Source organism: Typopeltis vanoorti, chromosome 18 (genome assembly GCF_054136105.1).
Source record: "Typopeltis vanoorti isolate ZY-2024b chromosome 18, IOZ_Tvanoo_1.0, whole genome shotgun sequence".
Lineage (NCBI taxonomy): Eukaryota > Metazoa > Arthropoda > Arachnida > Uropygi > Thelyphonidae > Typopeltis > Typopeltis vanoorti.
This window is the reverse complement of record NC_143566.1, coordinates 109,528,038-109,551,416: the sequence shown is the minus strand read 5'-3', so window position 1 is coordinate 109,551,416 and position 23,379 is coordinate 109,528,038. Positions and strand designations below refer to the sequence as shown.

Genomic DNA, 23,379 nt, shown 5'->3' with positions numbered 1-23,379 from the left:
GTAACTACCTCTCAACAGTTTAAATGTCTCAATCATATCACCTCTGCTTCTTCTATCCACCAAACTCTGCAGTCCACATTCCCTCAGCTGATCCTCATAACTACTAGTTATGAGAATCAGCTCATCAACACTATATAGCTTCACCAACACTATTGATCTTTGCATCTGCGAATCACAATTGTGTCCCATTTGCTTTCTAGCCAAGCACTCCTATTGTCATTTAGTCACTGTCAGAATTCTCTCATATAATGATCATGATTATATCTAGATTGATTATATCTCTCCTTGATGATTATTATCACATTGTAACAAACTTTCATGGAGTCAGACTCATATGCTCTCTGCTAAGTGATCAGAGATCTCATTCAGTGAGAAACTTATCATATTAAGTTTTTAACTCATTCACACTAGTTCACAATACATTTTGGCAATGCATTCTACTCATCTACCATTCTCAATATGTATAATATACTCCTCTTCACCACACCTTTACACAACTTCTAGGAATGGCCTCCCACCACTACTCTCATATTTCATTTCACACATATTCCCTTCTCTAATAATCCTGTAAAGGCTTCTGATGAACCTAAGTGTCTCAAGCATATCACCTCTTTTCTGACTATCCAGAGTTCTTATATTGCCTTAGTCAATAGTTTCTGCACCCCACTTCAAAGTTTCCCAATCACAATGGAAATTAGGTAAAACTTCCACATAGTAATCTATATGCAGTTTGACCAGTGCCACTACAGTGGTACAATCACCTCCTTATCTCTACTTTTCATATATCATTATCACAAGAAATCTTAAGATGTTAGTAGATTTTTCCCAGCAGACTTTGTGACTTTGGTTATCATCATTAGGATTAGCCAAGAAAAGGATATGACTTGATAATGCACTCGCTCGCTGTGTCTTGTAGGTAATGTCTCTCATGCGTTCTTCCATACGCATTTCTACAGATTTGTCTGTCTGCCCGAAATAAGGAATATCGCAGTCACATAATATTTTATATACACTAGGGTATTTGAGTTGATGATGACAAGGTTTTGGGTGGCTAATTAAGGAACGGATCTTTGGAAGTGGAGTGAACAAGGTTCTGATATTGTATTTTCTTAGAACTTTTGCTAATTTGTGTGAAACTACTTATGTAAGGAATAGATATATTGCCTTTGAATCTATTTGTTTCTTCTGAGTGATGTCTGGGAGGATTAAGAAGGAATTTGTCAATGATTTTCTTGGAATATCCATTAACTTCGAAAGAAGTTTTCAGATGGTTTATTTCTGTAAGCAGTTCATTTGGGTCATCAAGAAGAGAACGGGCTCTATGTCCCAAGGTGGAAATTATTCCAAGCTTATGAGGAGGGAAATGATGAGACTGACTGTGCAGATATCTGTTGGTATGTGTGGGCTTTCTATATATCGATATTTTTAGTTTACCAGAAGAGCGAGTGAGTTTGACATCAAGAAAAAGCAAGGAATTATCCGTTTCAAGCTCAGCAGTAAACTTAATACTTTGATGTCGGCTATTGAGATGTTCGAGGAAAACCATAAGGGATTCATGTCCATGGCTCCAAACAATGAAGACATCATCCACATAATGTTTCGAAACTTTAGGTGTTAAAATAAAGGAAGAGATAGCCTTGGTTTCAAAATCCTCTAAGTAAATATTTGTGAGTACAGGGGATAAAGGATTACCCTGCAGATTTTGTCTCTAAAATCAAGGACATCAAACTTAAAAAAACAGATTTAATGCCAGTTTTGATATTGTTTCTCTCTTTACAAATGCCTGCTCAAGAAGTCCTCGATCTTCTCAAGAACAAATTATCAAAAATACTCTTTGCTCTTCTCTCCCATTGCATAAAGTCAGGATACTTCAAATATGATAACAAGATCTACTTACAAAACTGAGGTCTGGCTATGGGCAGCCCACTCTCTCTCCGATTCTTGCGGATATATTTCTCAACGATTTTGAAGAAAAAGCTATTAACTCCCTTCACTTAAAACCAAAAGTCTGGTACCGCTATATTGATATTTTCCTCATCTTGGAAGACAGTGTCAATAACCTCTATTTATTTTTAGACCACCTAAACAAGTGCCATGAAAAAATCTCTTTAACCTTCGAACTAGAATCAGATGACTGCCTTCCCTTTTTATTACTATTATTATTACTATTATTACGGGCAACTCCAGGGAGTCATTTGACTCATCGAGGGAGGCCCCAAATCATATTCATCACAACTATTTGACATTCATACAGTATCTATCATACCTCGCCTTAAACTCATTCACTGTCACAGCATCCACCACAGACTCAGGGAGCGCATTCCACTCATTCACTACTCTAAAAGTAAAGAACCCAGCTCTAACACCTTTACTAACCACACTTTTGCCCAGTTTCCATGGATGTCCCCTAGTCCTCCCACAACCAGCCCTGTTCTCAAAAATATCTTCTGAATTAATTTTATAGAAACCCTTCAGTAATTTGAATGTCTCAATCATATCTCCCCTCCTCCGCCTATCAACCAATTTTTGCAACCCACAAATCCTCAACCTGTTCTCATACGGTTCATTCCACAGACCTGCTATCATCTTGGTCACTCGCCTCTGGATCCTCTCCACCTCCTCCCCATCAAGAAGAAACCTAGGTGACCAAATCTGAGCACAGTAGTCTAGATGGGGTCTTATCAAGGCTCGATACAGAGGAACAATAACCTGCTTGTCTCTGCTTGTCATCGTATTCTTCAGCAACCAAGTGATTTGATGAGCTGTCACTTTTGCAATGTGTCCCCTAAATTTCAATTCCTTATCTACCAACACTCCTAAATCTCGTGCCTCATCAATTTCCTGGAGCACGGTTCCACCAATGCAGTAAACTGCCGCCAATCTTTTCACCCCAAAATGCATAACCTTACATTTTGCCACATTAAACTGACATCCATTCTCCTTAGCCCAGACCTCCAATCTATCCAAATCATCCTGCAAAATTTTGACGTCATCTGCATTCACTATTGCCCTACCCAACTTCGCATCATCCGCAAACAAATGAACTGTTCCTCTCAGATCATTTCCTATATCATTTATGAACAAATTAAACAGCAGTGGTCCAAGAACAGATCCTTGTGGCACACCACTAGTCACAGGCCGTCTTGTGGACTCTACTCCCAAGTAAACCACTCTCTGATATCTCTCCGTCAACCACCCTCCTATCCATCTCACCAACCCTATGTCCATTCCCATATGCTGCAATTTACTGATTAGAATTCCATGTGGAATCCTGTCAAAGGCCTTGGCAAGGTCCAGTAGAATCACCGTAAACCCATTACCCTTATCCAGTTCAGCCGTCACTGTGTTATAATACGTGAGCAAGTTACTGAGGCATGACCTACCCTTCACAAAACCATGCTGTCCCCGATACAGTATCCCATTTTCTTCTATCCAATCTTGTATTTTCCTCTTGACTATTTTCTCTAAGACCTTGACAATGATTCCTGATATGCTAATCGGTCGGTAATTTACAACAGCAGTCTTGGAACCACCTTTATGCAGTGGAACTATTTTCCCCTCTTTCCACCCGCTCGGGACTAACCCAGACCCGAGACTCAAATTAAACAAAATGGTCAAGGGTACTGACAATTCTTTAGCTGCTTCTCGTACAACACGAGCTGGTATACCATCCAATCCCACAGATGTATTGACATTGAGGTTATGCAATAGACTACTCACCTCCACTTCATTAACCACAATTCCCGTATAATCTACTGGTTTATTCGTTTCTGCAATGTCACCACCTGGATGATATACTTTTGCAAAGTGCTCACTCAGTAACTCAACTATCTCAACTGATTCAGTTACCTCCCTACCATCGGCATTCTTTAAAATCAATCTGCCATGTACATTTTTCCTTTTACTTGCTACATATCTAAAAAACTGTTTAGGATTCTCTTTAGCCTGCATGGCCAATGTTCTTTCGTAATCCTTTTTTGCTTTTCTTACCACACTCGTCACCCTTCTGGCCTGCGCTTTATACCGTTCATGTGCCTGCCGGTCACCCTTCTCCTTAAATTCCCTCCATAGTTGTTTCTTTTTTTACAACTCAAGCTTAATGGTGTTATTCATCCATTTAACCCCTACTTGATTTATTATTCGGACTCTAGGTATACAGTCAGCCATTGCTTCATGCAAGCACTTCTTAACTACCTCCTATGCACTATCAACTTCTAGTCCTTGCAGTTGTACATGCCATGGCACTCCAATCAAACTCCTAAGCTTGTCATACTTTCCAGCCCGATAATTCCACATGTACCCTGTCTTAATTGAAAATTCTACACCTTTAGCCACCTCCCAAGTTAAGACCCTATGATCACTCTCACCGATTGGTGGCAATGTGGTCATATTTGTTACAGCCAAATCCTCAGATGTAATTACTAGGTCAAGCATTTTTAGACCTCAAACTTACCAGATGTGCTGAGAGCATTAAAATCTCAATTTTTAGAAAGCCTACTCATACTGACAGATACCTTCATGCTTCCTCCCATCACTATCCCCCACAAAAATGTGGTATTATTTCCACTTTAGCTCACCGAGCCAAATCATTACTTACAGAAGAAACAGAAATGGAAAATGAACTCCGTTTTCTTAAAAAAACGTTTATTAACAATGGTTTCTCTCTAAAGGAAATTGACAAATTTCTTTCCCCCAGGCACTCAACTACTTCTGAAGATCCCTCTTCCCCAAGAGCCTTCATCTCCTTGCCCTACATCAGCTCTCTTTCACCAAAACTGGCCAAGATTCTCAAGAAATTCAACTTCAAAACGTGCTTCACTACGCTTCCAAAACTTCGTTCATTACTTAGCAAACATAAACAGAAACATCTTCCTACTCAGTTTCCAGGAGTGATTTTGTGTACAAGCTTTCCGCAATCATACAAGATTTTGTGTGATTGCGGAAAGCCATACTATGGACAGACTGCTAAATCCATCCTTCTACGTTTGGATGAACACCGTAGAGATATCTCCTATAACAGGACTAGAGCTAGCGCTCTCTCTAGCCACGTTCTCTTTTCAGCTAACTCAGACGAAGGCCGCCAACACATTGTAAACTGGACTCAAACTTCTAACATCCATGTGTGCTACGATGAACTCGAAAGAAAGATTGTCGAATCTAGGGAAATTTCTCTAGATTCCTCTCATATCAACAACAGCTTGAGTTACAATCTCTCTGATGCTCACGTTTCTTCTGTTCAGTACTGGCGCACTCACGACAGCGCGTAGTATACGTTTGTTGGAACTCATACTCGCATTTGTTTTTCAAACACGCTACTGTCTTTTTATACTTGTTCTGTTATTACAAGTTTAAGTCTCTGTAATTTTTTTATATATTTCTTTGATTGTGATACCTGAGGATTTTGATCTATTCAACGAAACTAGTAAACTAGTAGTATCTTTTTTTAAATATATCTTGTCATCTTTTTATCTCTCGCTAACAGTCATTAAAGCTTTATCATAATATTCCAACCGAGTAAAAATGAATTCGTATATATATATATATTTTTTTAAAATCAGCTAACGCCTTTTTATTCCCGTATACGGGGAGTAGGCGAGGCCATTTAGCCCTATCTAACTTTTTGGAGACTGAGTGGGCAGTTCAATCTCCACTGGTACCAATCAGAGATAGATGGCCCAAGGCTATCACTAATTAAGCGGTACTCAGTGAAGAGAGACGGCTCAAATGTGCCGCCATCTCGTGGTCCCTAACCCTAACACAATATATTTAATGTCTGAAATAATGTGGGTTCTATGGTCGATTTTCTTGAGTTTACAGGATGAAAAACCCGAGTTTCCGATAGGAAAAACCTGCTTGCCCGTGCCAGAGATCGACTAACTCAGGAACCGGTCGAAAAAAGGCTTAGAAAAATTTCCTCTAGTCGCCGACTAGACTCGAAACTAAGTCTTCCTTCGTGCGGCCAAGCACCGTGGTTGGCAAACGTCACATCCACTGAGCTACACAGGCTCTTGATGAGTCTATTATTAGATGACACCTCCAGGGAGCCCAAAGACTTATCGAGGGAGGGCACCTCGCTCTACAACTCTGTCTCCACCACTCAGTCTACCAACTGACTGTAACTACACAACGCCATCTACCGCTGATCACCACCACTACTATTTCCACAGACAATCACAAACATCCATGCCGACGGCGGGATTCGAACTCACAGCCCTTTGGCTGGAGAGCGGATACGGTAACCACTCGTCCAGCCTGGCATATATATATATATATATATATGTATACATGGATAAGATGCAATAAGAAATGGAATACATGGATAAGAGATATGATAAAAAATGGAAGACATCACTATCTGTGTGAAAACCCTAAATGGGAAATTGGCAGGCCACTTTTATAGATCTGACCAATGATGGAATACAAAAATAATAAACTGGATCACCAAGACACTATAAAAGACTTATAAAAGACCCTATAAAATACTTGTTACCATGCCACATTGGAGTGGCATGGCAACAAGCAGTCCAGGACAAGACCAAGTGGAGAAATCTTGGAAAGACCTTCATCCAGCAGTGGATGATTGAACATGGTTGATGATAATGATGATATATATATATATATATATATATATATATATATATATATATATATATATATATATATATATATATATATATATATATATATATATATATATAATATATATATATATATTATATATTATCATATATATTATTATTATTATTATTATTATTATTATGGTGTCTCCATGGAGTCAGAAGACTGATTGCAAGAGACCCTACATTGACACACTAACCATTATTCACACAATAAATATCACATATATATATATATATATATATACACATACATACACAGTCATCCGTCGACTTAAGTCCGTTCGAGTTACGTCCTTTTGAAAGGCCTAGAGTAGTTAGTATAGGGGTGCAAGAGAGTCTGATAGTATTAGGAAAAAGGAAGACAGATAGATAGCATGAGAGATAGAGAAAAGGCCTCAGCTCTTTTATTATCATCATATACCAAAGGCTATCAGTTTTCCTTTTTCTCTAATCTCATATAGATGAACAACCAAAAGACTAATTGAAACTAAAGCGCAAAAATGACTAATACCCAAGTGGTTAGCCTCATATCGGTAATTGCCTGGGGTTGGCCTTCTCTGCCTGGGATTGCTCTCCAGTCATCCCTGCAATTGGCTATAAGGCCACATTGAATTAAGAGGATGGAACTATTTAAAAAACCTCTCAGCAAGAATAGACAGAATTTTATCTCCCCCTGGTGAATATTGCATAATGTGGGTGGGATACACCAGCGCTTCCCAAACTGGGGGCCGTTAGTTTTGTTGAAGGGGCCATGAAGTAATGAAAACAAATTTAACATTTGTACTGCAAATGTACAATAACATTATAAAAATATAAGATAATGTGCCATGTCAAATGTGTAGGTAAGATGCTAAAAATGTAATATTTGCATTTGATTTTTGCAATATTCGCTGTGTATGTTTTGTATTGAATATAAATACTATAATAATTTATGTCTGTATTAAGAATTTTTTTTTCTATGTGAGCCATGAAATATTTTAATTTTTCTAAAGGGGGCCTTTACATCCATAAGTTTGGGAAGCACTAGTCTACACCATCTAGTCATAAATATAATATCCCCTAGAATGCTTCTTTCTAAATATAAAAACACAATACAGTATCACAAAGCATTTGTATGTCATATTGGGGTTGATGATTGATTGGGGTTGATGATTGATAGAAACCTGAAGTTTAGGGGACATATTGCAAAGGTGGTGAAGGTAACACAGAGGATTGCTGCTATTATGAGACTGACCTGCAGAGATAAGAGGGTTATCATTCCATTGTATAAGTCTCTGATCAGACCACACTTGGACTATTGTTCTCAGATTTGGTCCCCAGGATTTGAAGGGGATAAATTAACTGTGGAAAGGATACAAAGACGGATGACAAAGATGGTTTCAGGACTGTACAAGGATAGTTATGAGGATCGGCTGAGAGAATGTGGACTGCAGAGTTTGGTGGATAGAAGAAGGAGAGGTGATATGATTGAGACTTTTAAACTGTTGAGAGGTGGTTACAGGGTTGACACTGGGGAGTTCTTTCGCTTGGTTGATCAGCGGGAAGGAGTGATGACAAGAGGCCATCCCTGGAAGTTACGAAAGGAAACTGTGAGCAAGAGGGTAAGGAGTGGTTTCTTTGTGTGGAGGGTGGTTGAGCCGTGGAATGCATTGCCTGATGGAGTGGTGGGAGCGAGAACGGTCAGTGAGTTTAAAGAGTGGTATGATAGACTTTGTGTTTCTCAGGGGGGGGGACCTCCCCTCAGTGAGTCTTGACAGACTTTATGTCTTAGGAAGGACCTCCCTCGATGAGTCTTTTGACTCCTTGGAGGCCTGAATAATAATAATAATAATAATAATAATAATATTGCTGGTTTTCAAATCCATGTTTCTTTCTAACCTTCCATAAATGATATTTTAATTCATTAATTATAAAACTCAAAATTCTCTTCCCATTGTTGACAGGTGTACAGCAAAAAAAAGAACCTGTTCTATTATAAGTAATAGAATGTAAAGTATTTACTTAATTCCATAAAGTAAAGTTATGGAATTACATAATCTGTTCCAAATACACAGGGCAAGAGGGCAACTGTAGAATGCATGTTCCACTGTTTCCATTCAATAACAGATTGGATCTCCAATGTTAAAGTACCTCCATTTAATGGCATTGACTGGAAGGTGCCCATATGCAATTCTTCAAGCAAGATCTCTCCTGTTAGGGTACTCCTGGAACTTCATCAAGTTATGAAACAAAATATTGTTGTCCATACCCAACTGTGGAACTTCACAGCAAAGAGGTCTCTTCAGTGGGAGCCAGACCCAGAGTGATACAAAGATTGAAGTAATGTAGAAGTCATATTTTCATATATGAGTTGCCAAAAGGTGTCACACTTTATTATTAAATTACTGTGGATTAGAGAAAGTTGTTGGAAGTTTTTTCACTTGGTTATACTATAAATTAAAGATACCAAGAAATTATATACTTGGTTTAATCCTTTATCCAAGTCTAAGCAAACAAAGTTTGCGCCTGTAGTATTTTCAGGACTGTGGTAACTCGTATAAGGAAGCTAAGACTTCACATCACTTGCCTTAGTATGTGAAGTCAGCTTCCTTATACGAGTTGCCGCAGTCCTGAAAATACTGCGGGGCGCAAACTTTGTTTGCTTACATTTGGGTAACGTATTAAACCAAGTACAGTTGGGTCTCTTTATATGGGGTAGATACGTTCCACAGAAAACTGCATATAAAAAATTGCACAAAAAAGGCCGAAACTTTTGAAAAATCAGGGATACATTCCATAATTTTCTAAAACCCCATAAAACCGAAGCAATGAATTTAAATAAACCTAAAATCTCATGAAAAAAGTTTATGAAAATTCAGGAAAATAAGAATGTCTAGGTTTGTTTTAAAGCTTTATTCACTTAATTTTATTGAAAAGTAATTTTTTTTTTTTTTTAACATTTTGTCATCAGAATTATCATCACTATTAGACAATATTCGGCAACGTTTGCAAACTGGTGCAAAATCACTTTCATCACCAGAAGGGATAGTCAAAGCATCAGATCTGTATGGTAAAGGCAATGATTCTTCACAAACAGAATTAGCTTCACCCTCGTTCTGTACTGATTTTTTACTTCTGACAATGTAATCAGTGATTAAACTTTGCGATGATGATTTCACTAATTTTTTATACAGCTCATGATATCCAGACATACAGTTATTCAGCTCACGTTGGAATTTAAAGGCTCGTTCCAAATTTCTGTCATTAACAAGAAAATTATTTTCCAATTTATTGCACAGTTCAAGACCTTCTCGAATTATATTTGCAGTGAGAGAGACAGCAAATTTTTTTCTTCCGCTTTACTATTGTTTTCTGGATCTTCGACGATATCTAAAGTTATCGTCTTCGATGATAACTTTAGATATCGTGGAACATTATCCACAAGCAATTTGTCTACATCGTTCTGGCTAAGTGTATCAAAACCTTCTCCACCAATTTCATGTGCCAATGTAATGATTTCATCTGATAATGTAGATGTTTGCATGGTTGCACTGTTTGCAATACATCCAGGCCAACCTGCTTTCTAGTAAGCATTTAAAATTTGTGGTTGTATTTCAGTGATAGCAGATGCAACATGATTAGACAGTCCAAAATAGGAAATATTTTCCAAACATCAGTTACTGTTAATGATTCATTTTCTAGTTTATCCAACATAAATTTAAAAGTGTGCTTAACGTAATATTTTTTAAAAGTAGCAATTATGCCTTGATCTAATGGCTGAATAATGCTTGTTGTATTGAGTGGAAAAAACACTACCTGCACATTTGGATATTCTAAATGCGAATGACTCGGTGCATTGTCAACAAGTAATAAAACTTTAAAATCATGAGCTTTTTGCTTCATATATGTTTCCACTTTTGGTACAAAGCAATTATTGAACCATTCAGTAAATACAGCAGTTGTTACCCAGGCCTTTGTATTAGCCATCCAATGTATCAGCAGCTGTTTTAGATCTTTGCCTTTTAGAGCACGTGGTCTTAGAAATCGATTTACTAGGAGCGGTTTCAACATTTGATCTCCTGATGCATTGCTACAAAATAACAATGTTACTCAATCTTTGCTTGCCTTTAACCCACTTGCTTTTTCCTCAGACTTTGCGATGTAAGTACAACTAGGCATTTTCTTCCAAAACAATCCTGTTTCTTCAGGCGTTAAACACTTGATCGGGACAATATCCACCATCTTCAATAATTTTGGCTAACTTCTCTTGAAAATTTTTGGCTGCTTCTTCATCTGCTGCTGCAACCTTGCCTGTAATCTTCACATTATGAAGTGCATTCCTTTTTAAAAACCTGGTTTACCATCCTTTGCTAGCCCAAAATTCTTTATCAGCCTGGGAAGCAGAAGTAGATGGCTCCAATTGCTTCATCTGTTCATAAAAATCGAAGAGCTTTTTGTTTAATTAAATAACCACTTATAGGAATTCTTCTTTGAGTTAATTCTTTGATCCAAATTACGAGCACTCGTTCCGAGTTTTCTAATAAAGCATCTCTTGAGTACCATGATAATTTGGCACTTAGTTTTATTCCAGAAATGACAGATTTTCTTATTGCGACTTCGTTCTTTTTAATTGTTCTTATAGTAGATTTGCCTAAATTAAAATGTTTACCAATCACCGTAGATCCCTCTCCTTTTGCTAAGTGATCTAAAATTACAATTTTCATTTCCAAAGAAAATAAATTTCTTTGGTGCTTTTTTTTCCTCCATTGGGCCCAATTTAATTAATTAATAATTAATAATTAATGATCAATTATTAATTAATAATAAAAAATCAGCTCAAATAAATTAATTATTAATGAATATATTACAAACTAACCAAGGTGTTCCATGAAAATTTCAGGATTTGTGAAGTGTTTCCGTTGTGGGAAAAGTTTGGTAAACGCTGGATTACTCTATTATCAGAATGGATTCTCCTTCTTCTGACATGCACAAAAGTGTCAAAAGTCTCGTATCTGTGGGTGTGCACTGCATAACTTCAAATCCACGTAAAAAAGATCCACATAAAAAAGATCTGCATAAAAAGACACCTGAGTGTATATAATTTCTTGGTATCTTTAATTTATAGTATAACTAAGTGAAAAAACTTCCAATAACTCCTATACAGTTAGCACCCAGACTCCAGCCCAAGTATGTCCTGGGTTGTAGTCATTCCATGCTTGGACCAGAGGTTATTTCATCATAATAGTATATATCTACAAAGAAAACAACATAAATGAAGCAAATCTCAGCTATACTATTAACAGATAAGAGAAAATAAGGCATAGGACATTCTGTGTCTTGTGTGTATCAGTGGTTGTATTAATGACTCTCACATGCCTTTCAAAATCAATCTTTGGTTCCTACTGAGGGAGCTGTGAGTGGATTACTTCATTATCCTCTTTTATACATTGTGATCAGAAGGTTTTCTTCTAAATAGGACATGAATGGCTTTATCCCATTCTATGTTCTATGTTCTGATTACTATAGTAATCAGAACATAGAACAAGAGGAAGACCTGTGAGTGTGTTGCCTAGGTACAGTAGTAGAGAGCTAAGGAGAGTGCAAAAATCATGAATGGCAGGATAGCTAGAATGTGCAGGGGACATTCTAGCTAACAGTAAGAGAGGACTTGAGTTTGTGGATGTATGGGATAAATTTGAAGCTGAGAGAGCTGTTTGCTTCAGATGGTCTACATTTGAGTTGGAGCAGTAGTGTGAAGATGGGCAGATTTAACAGGAGGAAGGCATGTAGTCAGTCAGGGAAATGAAACTATATGGTAGCATTGTGAATGTCCGATACCAGAAATGGAGTGAGATAATGGACAAAGTGTGTATAAAAGAAGACAAGATAAGGATGCATGGATGACCTTAGTGGGACCAACCAAGTCAAATTATTTGAACAATGAGATAAGGCATTGTGAGAAGGGAAGGAAGCAAGTGGAAAGTTACTGTAGGAAGTTATATGCCAGTGTAAGGAGTATTAGGAACAAGGGCACAGAGTTTGTAGCCTTGACATAGTTAGTCAGCCCACAAATAATTATCGCTAGTGAGACATGATTATTATTATTATTATTATTATTATTATTATTAAGACAGATCTCCAGGAAATCAGAGACTCACCACCCTCTGAGAAAAAAATCTAGCCCTCACCCCTTAGCAGTATTCATTCTCAGCTTCCAAGGATGCTCTCTTGTCCTTTCCCCACCTTCCATAAATTGAAAAATCCCATCAATTGAAATCCTGTATGACCCTTTCAGAAGTTTATAAGTCTCAATCACATCACCCCCTCTTTCTCCTGTTTACTAGTGTCTGCAGTCTACAAATTCTCAATCTGTCTTCATAATCAGTATTCCAATCCTGATATCATTTTTAACACTCTCCTTTGTGTCTCTCAAATATATCAGAATCACACCAGAAACCAGGAGATCAGACCTCCGCACAATAGTCCAAGTGAAGTCTTAAAAAGGCCTTGTAAAGAAGCAAAATGACATCCTTATCTTTACATGTGAACCTTTGCATCAGCATTGCTATTATCTTTTGAGTTGTAATTGCAATCTTTGCCACATGGTCCCTGAACTTCAATTTCCCATCTACTAACACTCCAAGATCCCTTTGACATCCATCTTCCCATGCCCATAATTCCAGCCTATTCAAATCATTCTGCAAGTACTGCATATCAGCAGTATTCTTGATTACCCTGCCTATCTTTGCATCATCAGCAAACAGCTGAATATCACTTGTCAAATCCTTCCCAATAGCATTAATGTACAGATTGAATAACAGTGAACTAAGCACTGATCCTTGTGGTACACCACTTGTTACCTTAAATCTTGCAGACTCACCCCCTCCCCATACTTTGTATGATTTCAGAGCAGTTGCGTCCTCTCGGTGGGAACTGAAGAAAGCCATAACGATAATGGCTTTGAGACCATTTGGTGTGATGTTGAGGTTAGCACAAATTTCATTTTTTCTCTTTATAAGATTTTAATATTATGGCCAAATCTGGCATTCTGGGAAGAAATTTGGTCTCACCATGATTTCTTGTGGATAAAGAAAAGGATTCAGAGGCAAGCAACCAATGGTAATTAGTCGGAAAGGTCTAGGAGGAGAGTCTGAAGGTTTGTGGATCACAAAATTTAATTAATGGATGTAAATTAACAGATATAAGTATTAAGTAGATGCGGAAAATATTTTCTGGTACAAGAGATCTCTCTTGGAAGTTGTGATTAATAATTAAATCTAATCTTAAAATTAATAAGATATTTTTGCATGGCGAGTGATTAACAAGTGGAATGGGTTGCCAGATGCAGCTGTAAGTGCTTTGTCAGTTGATGAGTTTTACTCAAACTTGTTATTATTATTATTATTATTATTATTACAGGCTACTCCATGGAGTCCTTAGACTCATTGATGAAAGCCCTAAATATCATGTCCCAACATTTGCAAAGTATCTATTATTCTTTGCTTTGAACTCATTCACAATCACGGCACCCCCCAACAGACCAGCAATTTATTCCACTCATTCACCACTCTCCAAGAAAATAAATCTAATTGTAACACCTTTGCTAATTACACTCTTGCTCAGTTTCCAAGGATGGGCCCTAGAATTACAATTAGAATTCTCCCACTATCAGACCTGTTCTGAAAAACTTCCTCGGTATTAATCTTGTAAAAATCCTTCAGTGATTTGTATGTCTCAATCATATCACCATTTTTCTACCTATCAACCAATTTCTGTAACCCCAACCTGTTCTCATAAGATTCATTCCATAGACCTGCTACCATCTTTGTCACTCACCTCTGGATCCTCTCCACCTCTTCCTCACCAAGAAACTGAGGTGACCAGAACTGACTAGTCAAGATTGTTTCTTATCAAGGCTTGATAAAGAGGAATAATGGCTTGCTTGTCTTTGCTCATCAAAGTATTCTTCAATAACCAAGTAATCCAATGAGCTGCTTTAGCCACTTTTGTTGTGTGCTCTTTAAACTTCATCTCCCTATCCACCAACACTCCCAATTCTCTAGCTTTGTCAATTTCTTGGAGTACAGTTCCTTCAATGTAGTATACAACTGGTAATCTTTTCACTCCAAAATGCATAACCTTACACTTTGCCACATTAAACAGATCCATTCTCCTTTGCCCAGACTGTCAGTCTATCCAAATCATCCGGAAAAATTTTAACATGATCTGTATTAACTATTGCTCTACTCAATTTTGCACCATTGGCAAACAACTGAACAGTTCCTCCTGGATCCCTTCCTATATCATTAATGTACAAATTAAACAGTTGCTGCCCAAGAACAGAGCCTTGTGGCATGCCACATACCTTCTTCTGGATTCTACTCCTGAATAGATTACCCTCTGATATTTCTCCACCAACCACCCTCTTATCCACCTCACCAACCATATATCCATCCCCATATACTGCAGCTTATTATTAGATTTCCATGTGGTATCCTGTCAAAGGCTTTTGTAAAGTCCAGCAGTATCACTGTAAACCCATTACTTTTATCCAGCTCAGCTTTCATCATATTATAAAATGTGAGCAAGTTACTGAGGCATGACTTACCCTTCACAAAACCATGTTGTCCCCTATACAGTATCACCATTTCTGCCTATCCATGCTTGTATTTTGCTTTTGACCAACTTCACCATTATCGATTGCAAAAATGTCTACCGAGTGGATCAACTAATAATAAAAAGAAAGAAGTGCAAGATAAGAAAAATGAGGGCACGATCAGGAGAAAAAGAAAAATTAAGGAGTGAGTATTATATGGCAATACAATCGTAAAAGATGTGATCGATGAGAATTTGACAAAATCATGCTTTCCTGGCATGAAAATTAACGATGTTAGTGAGGCTATTAGAGCACAAAGCATAGGGTGAAAGAAATGATTGTAGTGGCCAGAACGAAATTTAAATGGAGAAAAGTATGGCATGAGAGAGGACTTGAAAGAATTAATGGAAGTAGCAAAATAAAAGAATGAGAGAGTTAAGATAGTAAGTCTGTTGCCATGGTACGACACAGCAGAGCTGAGAAGTAGGGCCATAATAGCAAATAACTCAATGCATTGGTTATGCAAGAGGAGTGGTGTAGAGTTTGTGGATGTGTGGAGTGAGTTTGATGGGCAAAAGGACTACAAGAGAGATGGTTTGCATCTGAATGCATTTGGTGTTTGGAGACTGGAAAAAGTGTTGTTGAATGAAGTGAAAATAGATGTGCAGAATCAGGGAAACTAGAGCTTTTAGGTGTGTGTGGGGGGGAAGCTGTTGAGTGGATATGCAGACGTCAGTGAGGCAGTTTAGTGTAAGAAGTATATAATATGCCTGAGTTAGTACCAATGGTAACAAACCAGAATTGGATAGTTAGTGTAAGGTATCAAGATAGGAGTGGGCCTAGAGGGTTTTGCATTTTATGTACACTAATGCCAGGAGCATTCAGAACAAGAGGAGGAATTTTTGTCCTTGGTTGGCTCATCCTGGCCAAAGGTTATTGGCATTAGTGAGACATGGCTAACGGAAGATGATATAGTTAGAGGGATAGAATGTGAAGGGGTATAGTGTGTGTCAGTGGCGCACCCAGAGGGGGGGAAGGGGCCCAGGCACCCCCCAAAGAAAAGGAAAAAACACTAGAAAAATTTCCAAAAATCTTTTCCTAATTAAAATTCATTTTTTTAATTTATGTTGTGTGCTACTTATGAATTAGTGATCACTGCAGATGCTCAGTTATAGGTCGTATGCGATGTGTAGTGTGTATTCGCAAAACGTCTACTCAACTCGCCCCCCCCCCAAAGGTTAAATCCTGAGCGCTCGGTCCCCTCCAAGATTAAATCCTGAGTGCGCTACTGGTGTGTGTTCAGGAAGGATAGAGAGAAAAGAATGGGGGAGGTGTTATTCATGATAGCCAATTTATTGATAACAACCAAACAGAGTAGAAGTTTGACTGCAGGACAGTGAAAATGGCACATTTGAGGCTATCTGGCATGAGATTGAGGCCAGCAAAACAAAATATACAGTTGGGTGCTGCTATAGACCAGGGGATGGAAAAGATGATGGAGATAGTATGCATCGGAAAATAGACTCAGAGGACAGATTATTATTATGGGGATTTCGACTATGGTAACATTGATTGGAGGGCAGAAGAAAATGGATTTTATGCAGTTACTAAGAGATAATCACCTGAGACATCTTGTATTAGAATATAGAAGTTTGAGTGTGCTCAAACATATTCATTATGGAATTTGTCTATAATGAATATGACCACATTGCCACCAACTGGTGAGAGTGATCATATGGTCTTGACCTGGGAGGTGGCTAAATGTGTGGAATTTTCAGTTAAGACAAGGTATATATGGAATTACTAGGCTGATAAGTATGACAAGCTAAGGAGATTGCTTGGATTAGTGCCATGGCTTGTAAAACTGCAAGGGTTGATAGGGCATGAGAAGTGGTATAGGAGTGTTTGAGAGAGATAATGCTGATCATACTTATAGTCAGGAGAGGAAATCGTGGGAGTTAAATGGATGAATAACACCATTAAGCTAGAGCTGCAAAAAAAGAAACAATTATGGAGGGAATTTAAGGAAAAAGGTGACCTGCAGGCACACAAAGAGTACAAGGCACAGGCAGAAGGGTAACTAGTGTGGCAAGAAAAACAAAAGCAGATTATGAAAGGAAGTTAGTAACACAGGCTAAAGAGAATCCCAAACAGTTCTTTCGATATTCTGCAGGTAAAAGAAAAAATGTATATGGCAGAATGATTTTAAGGAATGCCGATGGTGGGAAAGTAACCAAATCAGTGAAAATAGTAGAATTACTAAGTGAACACTACTGCAAGAGTATATCATCCAGGCAGTGATATTGCAGGAATGAGGGAACTGATAGCTTATACGAGAACTGAGGTGAATGAAATGGAGGTGAATAGCATATTGCAGAGCCTTAATGTGAATACATCTGTGAGATTGAATGATATACCAGCTCGAATCTTACATGAAGCAAAAGGAATTGTCAGTGTCCTTGACTATAATTGTTTAATCTAAGTCTCAGCTCTGTGTTAGTCTCAAGGGGGTGGAAAGAGGAAAAAATAGTTCCATTGCATAAAGGAGGCTCCAAGACTGCTGTAGCAAATTACCAACTGATCAGCATATCAGGAGTCAATGTCAAAGTATTGGAGAAGTTGTTCAAAAGCAAAATATAGGAATAGATGGATGAAAATAGGATACTGTATGGAGGATAGCATGGTTTTGTGAAGGGTAGATCATGCCTCTGTAACTTGCTCACATTTTGTAATACAGTGACAGCTGAATTGGATAAGTGATAAGTTGGATAAGTGATACTTCTGGACTTTGCAAAGGCCTTTGACATGGAATCCTAATAAGTATACTGCAGCACATGGAGATGGATATAGGGTTGGTGAGATGGATAGGAGAGTGGTTGATGGAGAGATATCAGGGAGCACTTTATTCAGGAATAGAGTCCAAAAGAAGGCCTGTGACTAGTGGTGTGCCACAAGGTTCTGTTCTTGGATGATTACTATTTAATTTGTTTATTAATGATATAGGAAAGAATCTGAGAGGAATTGTTCAGTTATTTGCTGATGATGCAAAGTTTGGTAGAGCAATAGTTAATACACATGATGTCAAAATTTTGCAGGATAATTTGGATAGATTGGCAGACTGGGCTAAGGAGAATGGATGTCAGTTTAATGTGGCAAAGTGTTATGTTCATTTTGGAGTGAAAAGATTATTAGCAGTACACCACATTGGTGGAACTGTACTCCAGGAAACTGATGAAGCCAGAGACTTGGGAGTGTGAGTGGATAGGGAGTTAAAGTTTAGGGGGCACATAGCACAAGTGGCTAAAGCAACTCATCAGATCACTTGGTTACTGAAGAACACTTTGACGACCAGAGACAAGCAGGTTATTATTCCTCTTTATTGAGCTTTGATAAGACCCAATCTTGACTACTGTGTGCAGATTTGGGTACCAGGGTTTCTCGGTATTGGGGAGGAGGTAGAGAGGATCCAGAGGTGAGTGATCAAAATGGTAGAAAATTACTAAACCAATCAGCATATCAGATCGATGGAATGAACCCTAGGAGAACAGTTTGAAGATTTGTGGTTTATAGAAACTTGTTGAAGGGGAAAAGGGATGATATGATTGAGACATTCAAATTACTGAGGGAGTTTTACAAGATTAATTCAGTGGACATTTTTTAGAACAGGTGAGGTTGTGGGAGAACTAGAGGCCATCTATGGAAACTGAGCGAGAGTGTAGTTAGCAAGGGTGTTAGAACTAGGTTTTTTACTTGGTGGTGAATGAGTGGAATAAGCTGCCAGAGTTTGTTATGGGTGCCATGACTGTGAATGAGTTCAAAGCAAAATATGATAGATATTATACAAATGCTGAATAGTTCTTGACATGATGTTTAGGGTTTTGGCTTCCCTCGATGAGTCTAAGGACACTGGAGTTTCCCATAATAATAATAATAATAATCTTCACAACTCCTGATATGCTGATTGGTTTGGTAATTTTCTACATCAGTCTTGGTGCCTCCTTTATGCAATGGAACTATTTTGCCCTTACCCCCTTGTAACTAACCCAGAGCTGAGACTTAGAGTAAACAATGATGGGAAAGATGCCCAGGGAATGGAAGGAATGTAAGATAGTGCCATTGCATAAGGGTGGAAGCAGACTGGAAGTGTCTAATTATAGCCAGTTTGTGTGTCATCAGTAGTTATTAAGATCTTGGAGAAATTAGTGAGGGACCGTATACAGCATTGGGCAGATGAGGGTAATGTTATCTGTGAGAGTCAACATGGGTTTGTGAAGGGATGATCTTGTTTTAGTAATATGCTAGCCTTTTATAATAAAGTTACAAGTTACATGAGGGAAAGCCATATACTGCCATTTTTCTTGCATTTAGCGAAGGCATTTGACAGGATGCCACATCATCAGCTGAAATTTATGTCAGATTGGTCAGCTGGATTCAGGATTGGTTGTCTGATAGGTATCAGAGAGTTGTGTATGGTGGGGCAGTTTTAAGGAGGCAGAGGGTTACAAGTGGGGTCCCACAGGGCTCAGTACTGGGACCTATATTGTTTAACCTTTATATCAATGACATTGTCAGTGGATTGCAGGGGAATATTCAGCTGTTTGTAGATGATGTGAAGCTGGAAATGGTTATTAGTAAGAGTGCGGATATTGGTCCTGCAGGGGGATTTGAGTAAGCCAGATAGATGGGCAAATGAATGGGGGGTTTCAGTTTAATGCAGCAAAATGTAAGGTCTTGAGATTTGGGATGCTCCATACTTTTTTGGAGGAGCTATACTGGAGGAAGTAGGGGAGACAAGAGATCTGGGGTTGATGATTGATAGAAAACTGAAATTTAGGGGACATTTTGCAAAAGTGGTGAAGGTAACACAGGGGATTGCTGCAATAATGATAAGGACGTTGACCTGCAGAGATAAAAGAGTTATCATTCTGTTGTATTAGACCCTGATAAGACACACATGGGTCTGGATGTCAGATTGGTCAACTGGATTCAGGATTGGCTGTCTGATAGGTATCAAAGAGTTGTGTATGGTGGGGCAGTTTCAAGGAGGCAAAGGGTTACAAGTGGGATCCGATTATTGTTTTCAGATTTGGTCCCCAGGATTTGAAGGGGATAAATTAACTGTGCAAAGGTTACAAAGGTAGATAACAAAGATGGTTTCAGGACTGTACAATGTTAGTTATGAGGATCGCGGAGGGATGTGGACTACAGAGTTTGGCGGATAGAAGAAGAAGGAGAGGTGACATGATTGAGACTTTTAAACTGTTGAGAGATGGTTACAGGGTTGACACTGGGGAGTTCTTTCGCTTGGTTGAACAGCGGGAAGGAGTGATGACAAGGGGCTATCCCTGGAAGTTATTAAAGGAAACTGTGAGCAAGAGGATGAGGAGTGGTTTCTTTGCATGGAAGGTGGTAGAACCATGAAATGCATGGCCTGATAGAGTGGTTAGAGTAAGAATGGTCAATGAGTTTAAGGATTGGTATGATAGACTTTGTGTTTCCTAGGAGGAACCTCCCACAATGAGTCTTGATCAACTTTGTGTTTCCTGGGAGGGACCTCCCACCCTGAGTCTTTTGACTCCATGGAGGCCTGAATAATAATAATAATAATAATAATAATGTAGTCAGAGGCACCAACAATTCCCTAGCAACTTTACGTAAACTCTTGAGTTGGTATACCATCTTATCTCATAGCTGTATTTACATCAAGTTTCTGTAATGTGCTGTGCACTTCCAGTTCATTTACCTCAGTTACCATATAAGTCTTTGCCTCTCTCATTACTGCAATATCTCCTATTGTATGATATTCTCTTGCAAAGTGTTCACTTCATAATTTTACTATTTCAGCTGACTCAATTACCTCCCCACCATTGGCATTCCTTAAATTCCATAAATGCCATATACATTTTTCGTTTTACTTGCAATATATCTAAAGAACAGTTTGGGATTATCTTTGGCCTTCACTGCTAATTTACTTTCATATTCTGCTTTTGCCTTTCTTACCACACTAGTTACCCTTATGGTATGTGCTTTGTACTGCTCATGTTCTTGCTGGTCACCATTCTCCTTGAATTCCCTCCACATTTTTTTTTTTTTTTTGTAGCTCCAGCTTAATGATAATATTTATCCACTTGGCTTCTGTTCGATTTGTTTAGTATGCAGTCTGCCATTACTTCTCTGAAACACTCCATTACCCCTTCCCATGCACTGTCATCGTCTAGCCTTGCAGTTTCACATGCCATGAGATGAATCAATTATCAACTGAATATGAATCAGTTATCACCAGTTAAAAGACATATACTATTCACCTTGCTGTTTTATTTAAGTGAATTGCTAATATATGAGCTCCTCTGAGTTAATATAATGATAATGATAATGTTTAGAAATTCCTGTTGTTTTCATTGTTGTGGTACCATTAACTTACTTTGTTCTTGATCATTTATTTTTCATGTATTTTTCCATGTAATTTTTTTATTTATTACTTATTGCAGGAATGTAGTGTATTTCTGATATTTCTAGAAATTCTGCATTTCTAGTATCTAAACTGCACATTAAATTAAATATATCATGAAATTGTAACTTTGCATCTATGGAATACAAACAGAACTTATATAATTATACATATTTGGTAATAAAATACTTAAAAATGAGACTTGTTGTGGTTAAGAGACCATCGGTGCTTTATTAATATAATCCTGCCTACTAGTTTCACTAGTAGGCAGGATTATATGCCACTTCTTCCTTGAAAATTTCAATGATGATTACGGTTACAGAATTTTCAAGGAAGTGGCAGTGGTATTAAGAACCAGTAACAACCTCAACATAAATCAGGGTGCCATACTGAAAGATATATGGAAAAACTTAATCAACTCAACTTAGTTTGCGAAATGTAACATGTAAGATCATGTAAGTGTGCATACAACACGTATCCATGATACTGACTGAAGCTTCTCAACACATGCACGCATTGTCATGCATAGTTTCAAACTTAACTGCCTAACAATTAGCAACGTTTCTGTATTCTCTCAATTTTTTTGGGGTGTACTGTTTAGCCTTGACAAAGCTAGACAGTCGCTAGCGAAACTTGTAGGCAGGATTATATTAATAAACTACCGATGGTCTCATAACCAGAAAAAGTCTCATTTTTAAAACTTATATATATAAATATGTATGTATGTTTTTTTTTTTTTTTTTTTCTCGCAGAACCAGGAATCCAGAAACGTTTCTTTGTGAATGGTAAGGAACAGAACATCACTGTTGAAGTAAGTGAGAGAGCATCTCATCAGTTAGTCTCTCATATCTTTAAAATTATTGCAGAGGAAAATCTTGGATATGTTGGCATCATACTTCGTAGCTTTAAAGAAACAGGAATCGAAAAAAATTTATATCGACTTTCAGGATGTGAGTCACCTAAGTAAGTTGTCAACTTACGTGTACTTATTAAAATTTTTCCTCTCTTCCTTGAGGATTAAGATTTAATACAGTAATATCTCATTTATCTATATCTTGTTACCTGCTATCTCTGTTGTCTGACCCATAATACAATGTGTACAGGATTGCTATAGTGTTTTCACCATTTGCATCAATTAAAACAAACTATCCAATTAAAACAAACATCCCCCAGAACAGGCAAACTGGCAATGTGAACACACATGGATACCAGTCATGAATACATCCCAGTCATATGCCAGTCCCAACCCAGATAAGATTGGGTTGGGGGTGGGGAGCAGTGGTGAACTACTCTGTAAAAATCTCACCAGGAACACTTTGTGGGCAAGCCTACAAAGTTACCTATAGTCAGAAACGACTGAAGGGATAAATCATCATCATCAAAACAGACTATAATTAAAATATGATCTTTTTTAATTATGTGTTTGAGAAAAACTGCTCTTGCATTTGAGACTTAAAAAATCAGCTAAGTTTTTAACATTATATACCGAGGACACTGTCCTGTAGAGTTGTCATTCCATTGTATAACGCCCTGATCAGACCACACTTGGACTACGTTCTCAAATTTGATCCCCAGGATTTGAAGGGGATAAATTAACTTTCAAAAGGGTACAGAGACAGATAACAAAGATAGTTTCAGGACTATACAATATTGGCTATGAGGATCAGATGAGGGAATATGAACTGCAGAGTTTGGTAGATAGAAGAAGGAGAGGTGATATGATTAAGACTTTTAAA

At 37.9% G+C, this 23,379-nt stretch overlaps 1 protein-coding gene across 1 annotated transcript in view; it reads left to right on the top strand.

Annotated features, from left to right (window-relative positions):
* The window catches only part of LOC150097054 (uncharacterized), a 353,024-nt gene that overhangs the window by 1,835 nt on the left and 327,810 nt on the right, over nucleotides 1-23,379 (top strand). The window contains exon 2 of the mRNA XM_090408116.1: nucleotides 22,396-22,606. Coding sequence (XP_090264242.1) covers nucleotides 22,396-22,606 — 211 coding nt within the window. The remainder of the gene's footprint in view (nucleotides 1-22,395; nucleotides 22,607-23,379) is intronic.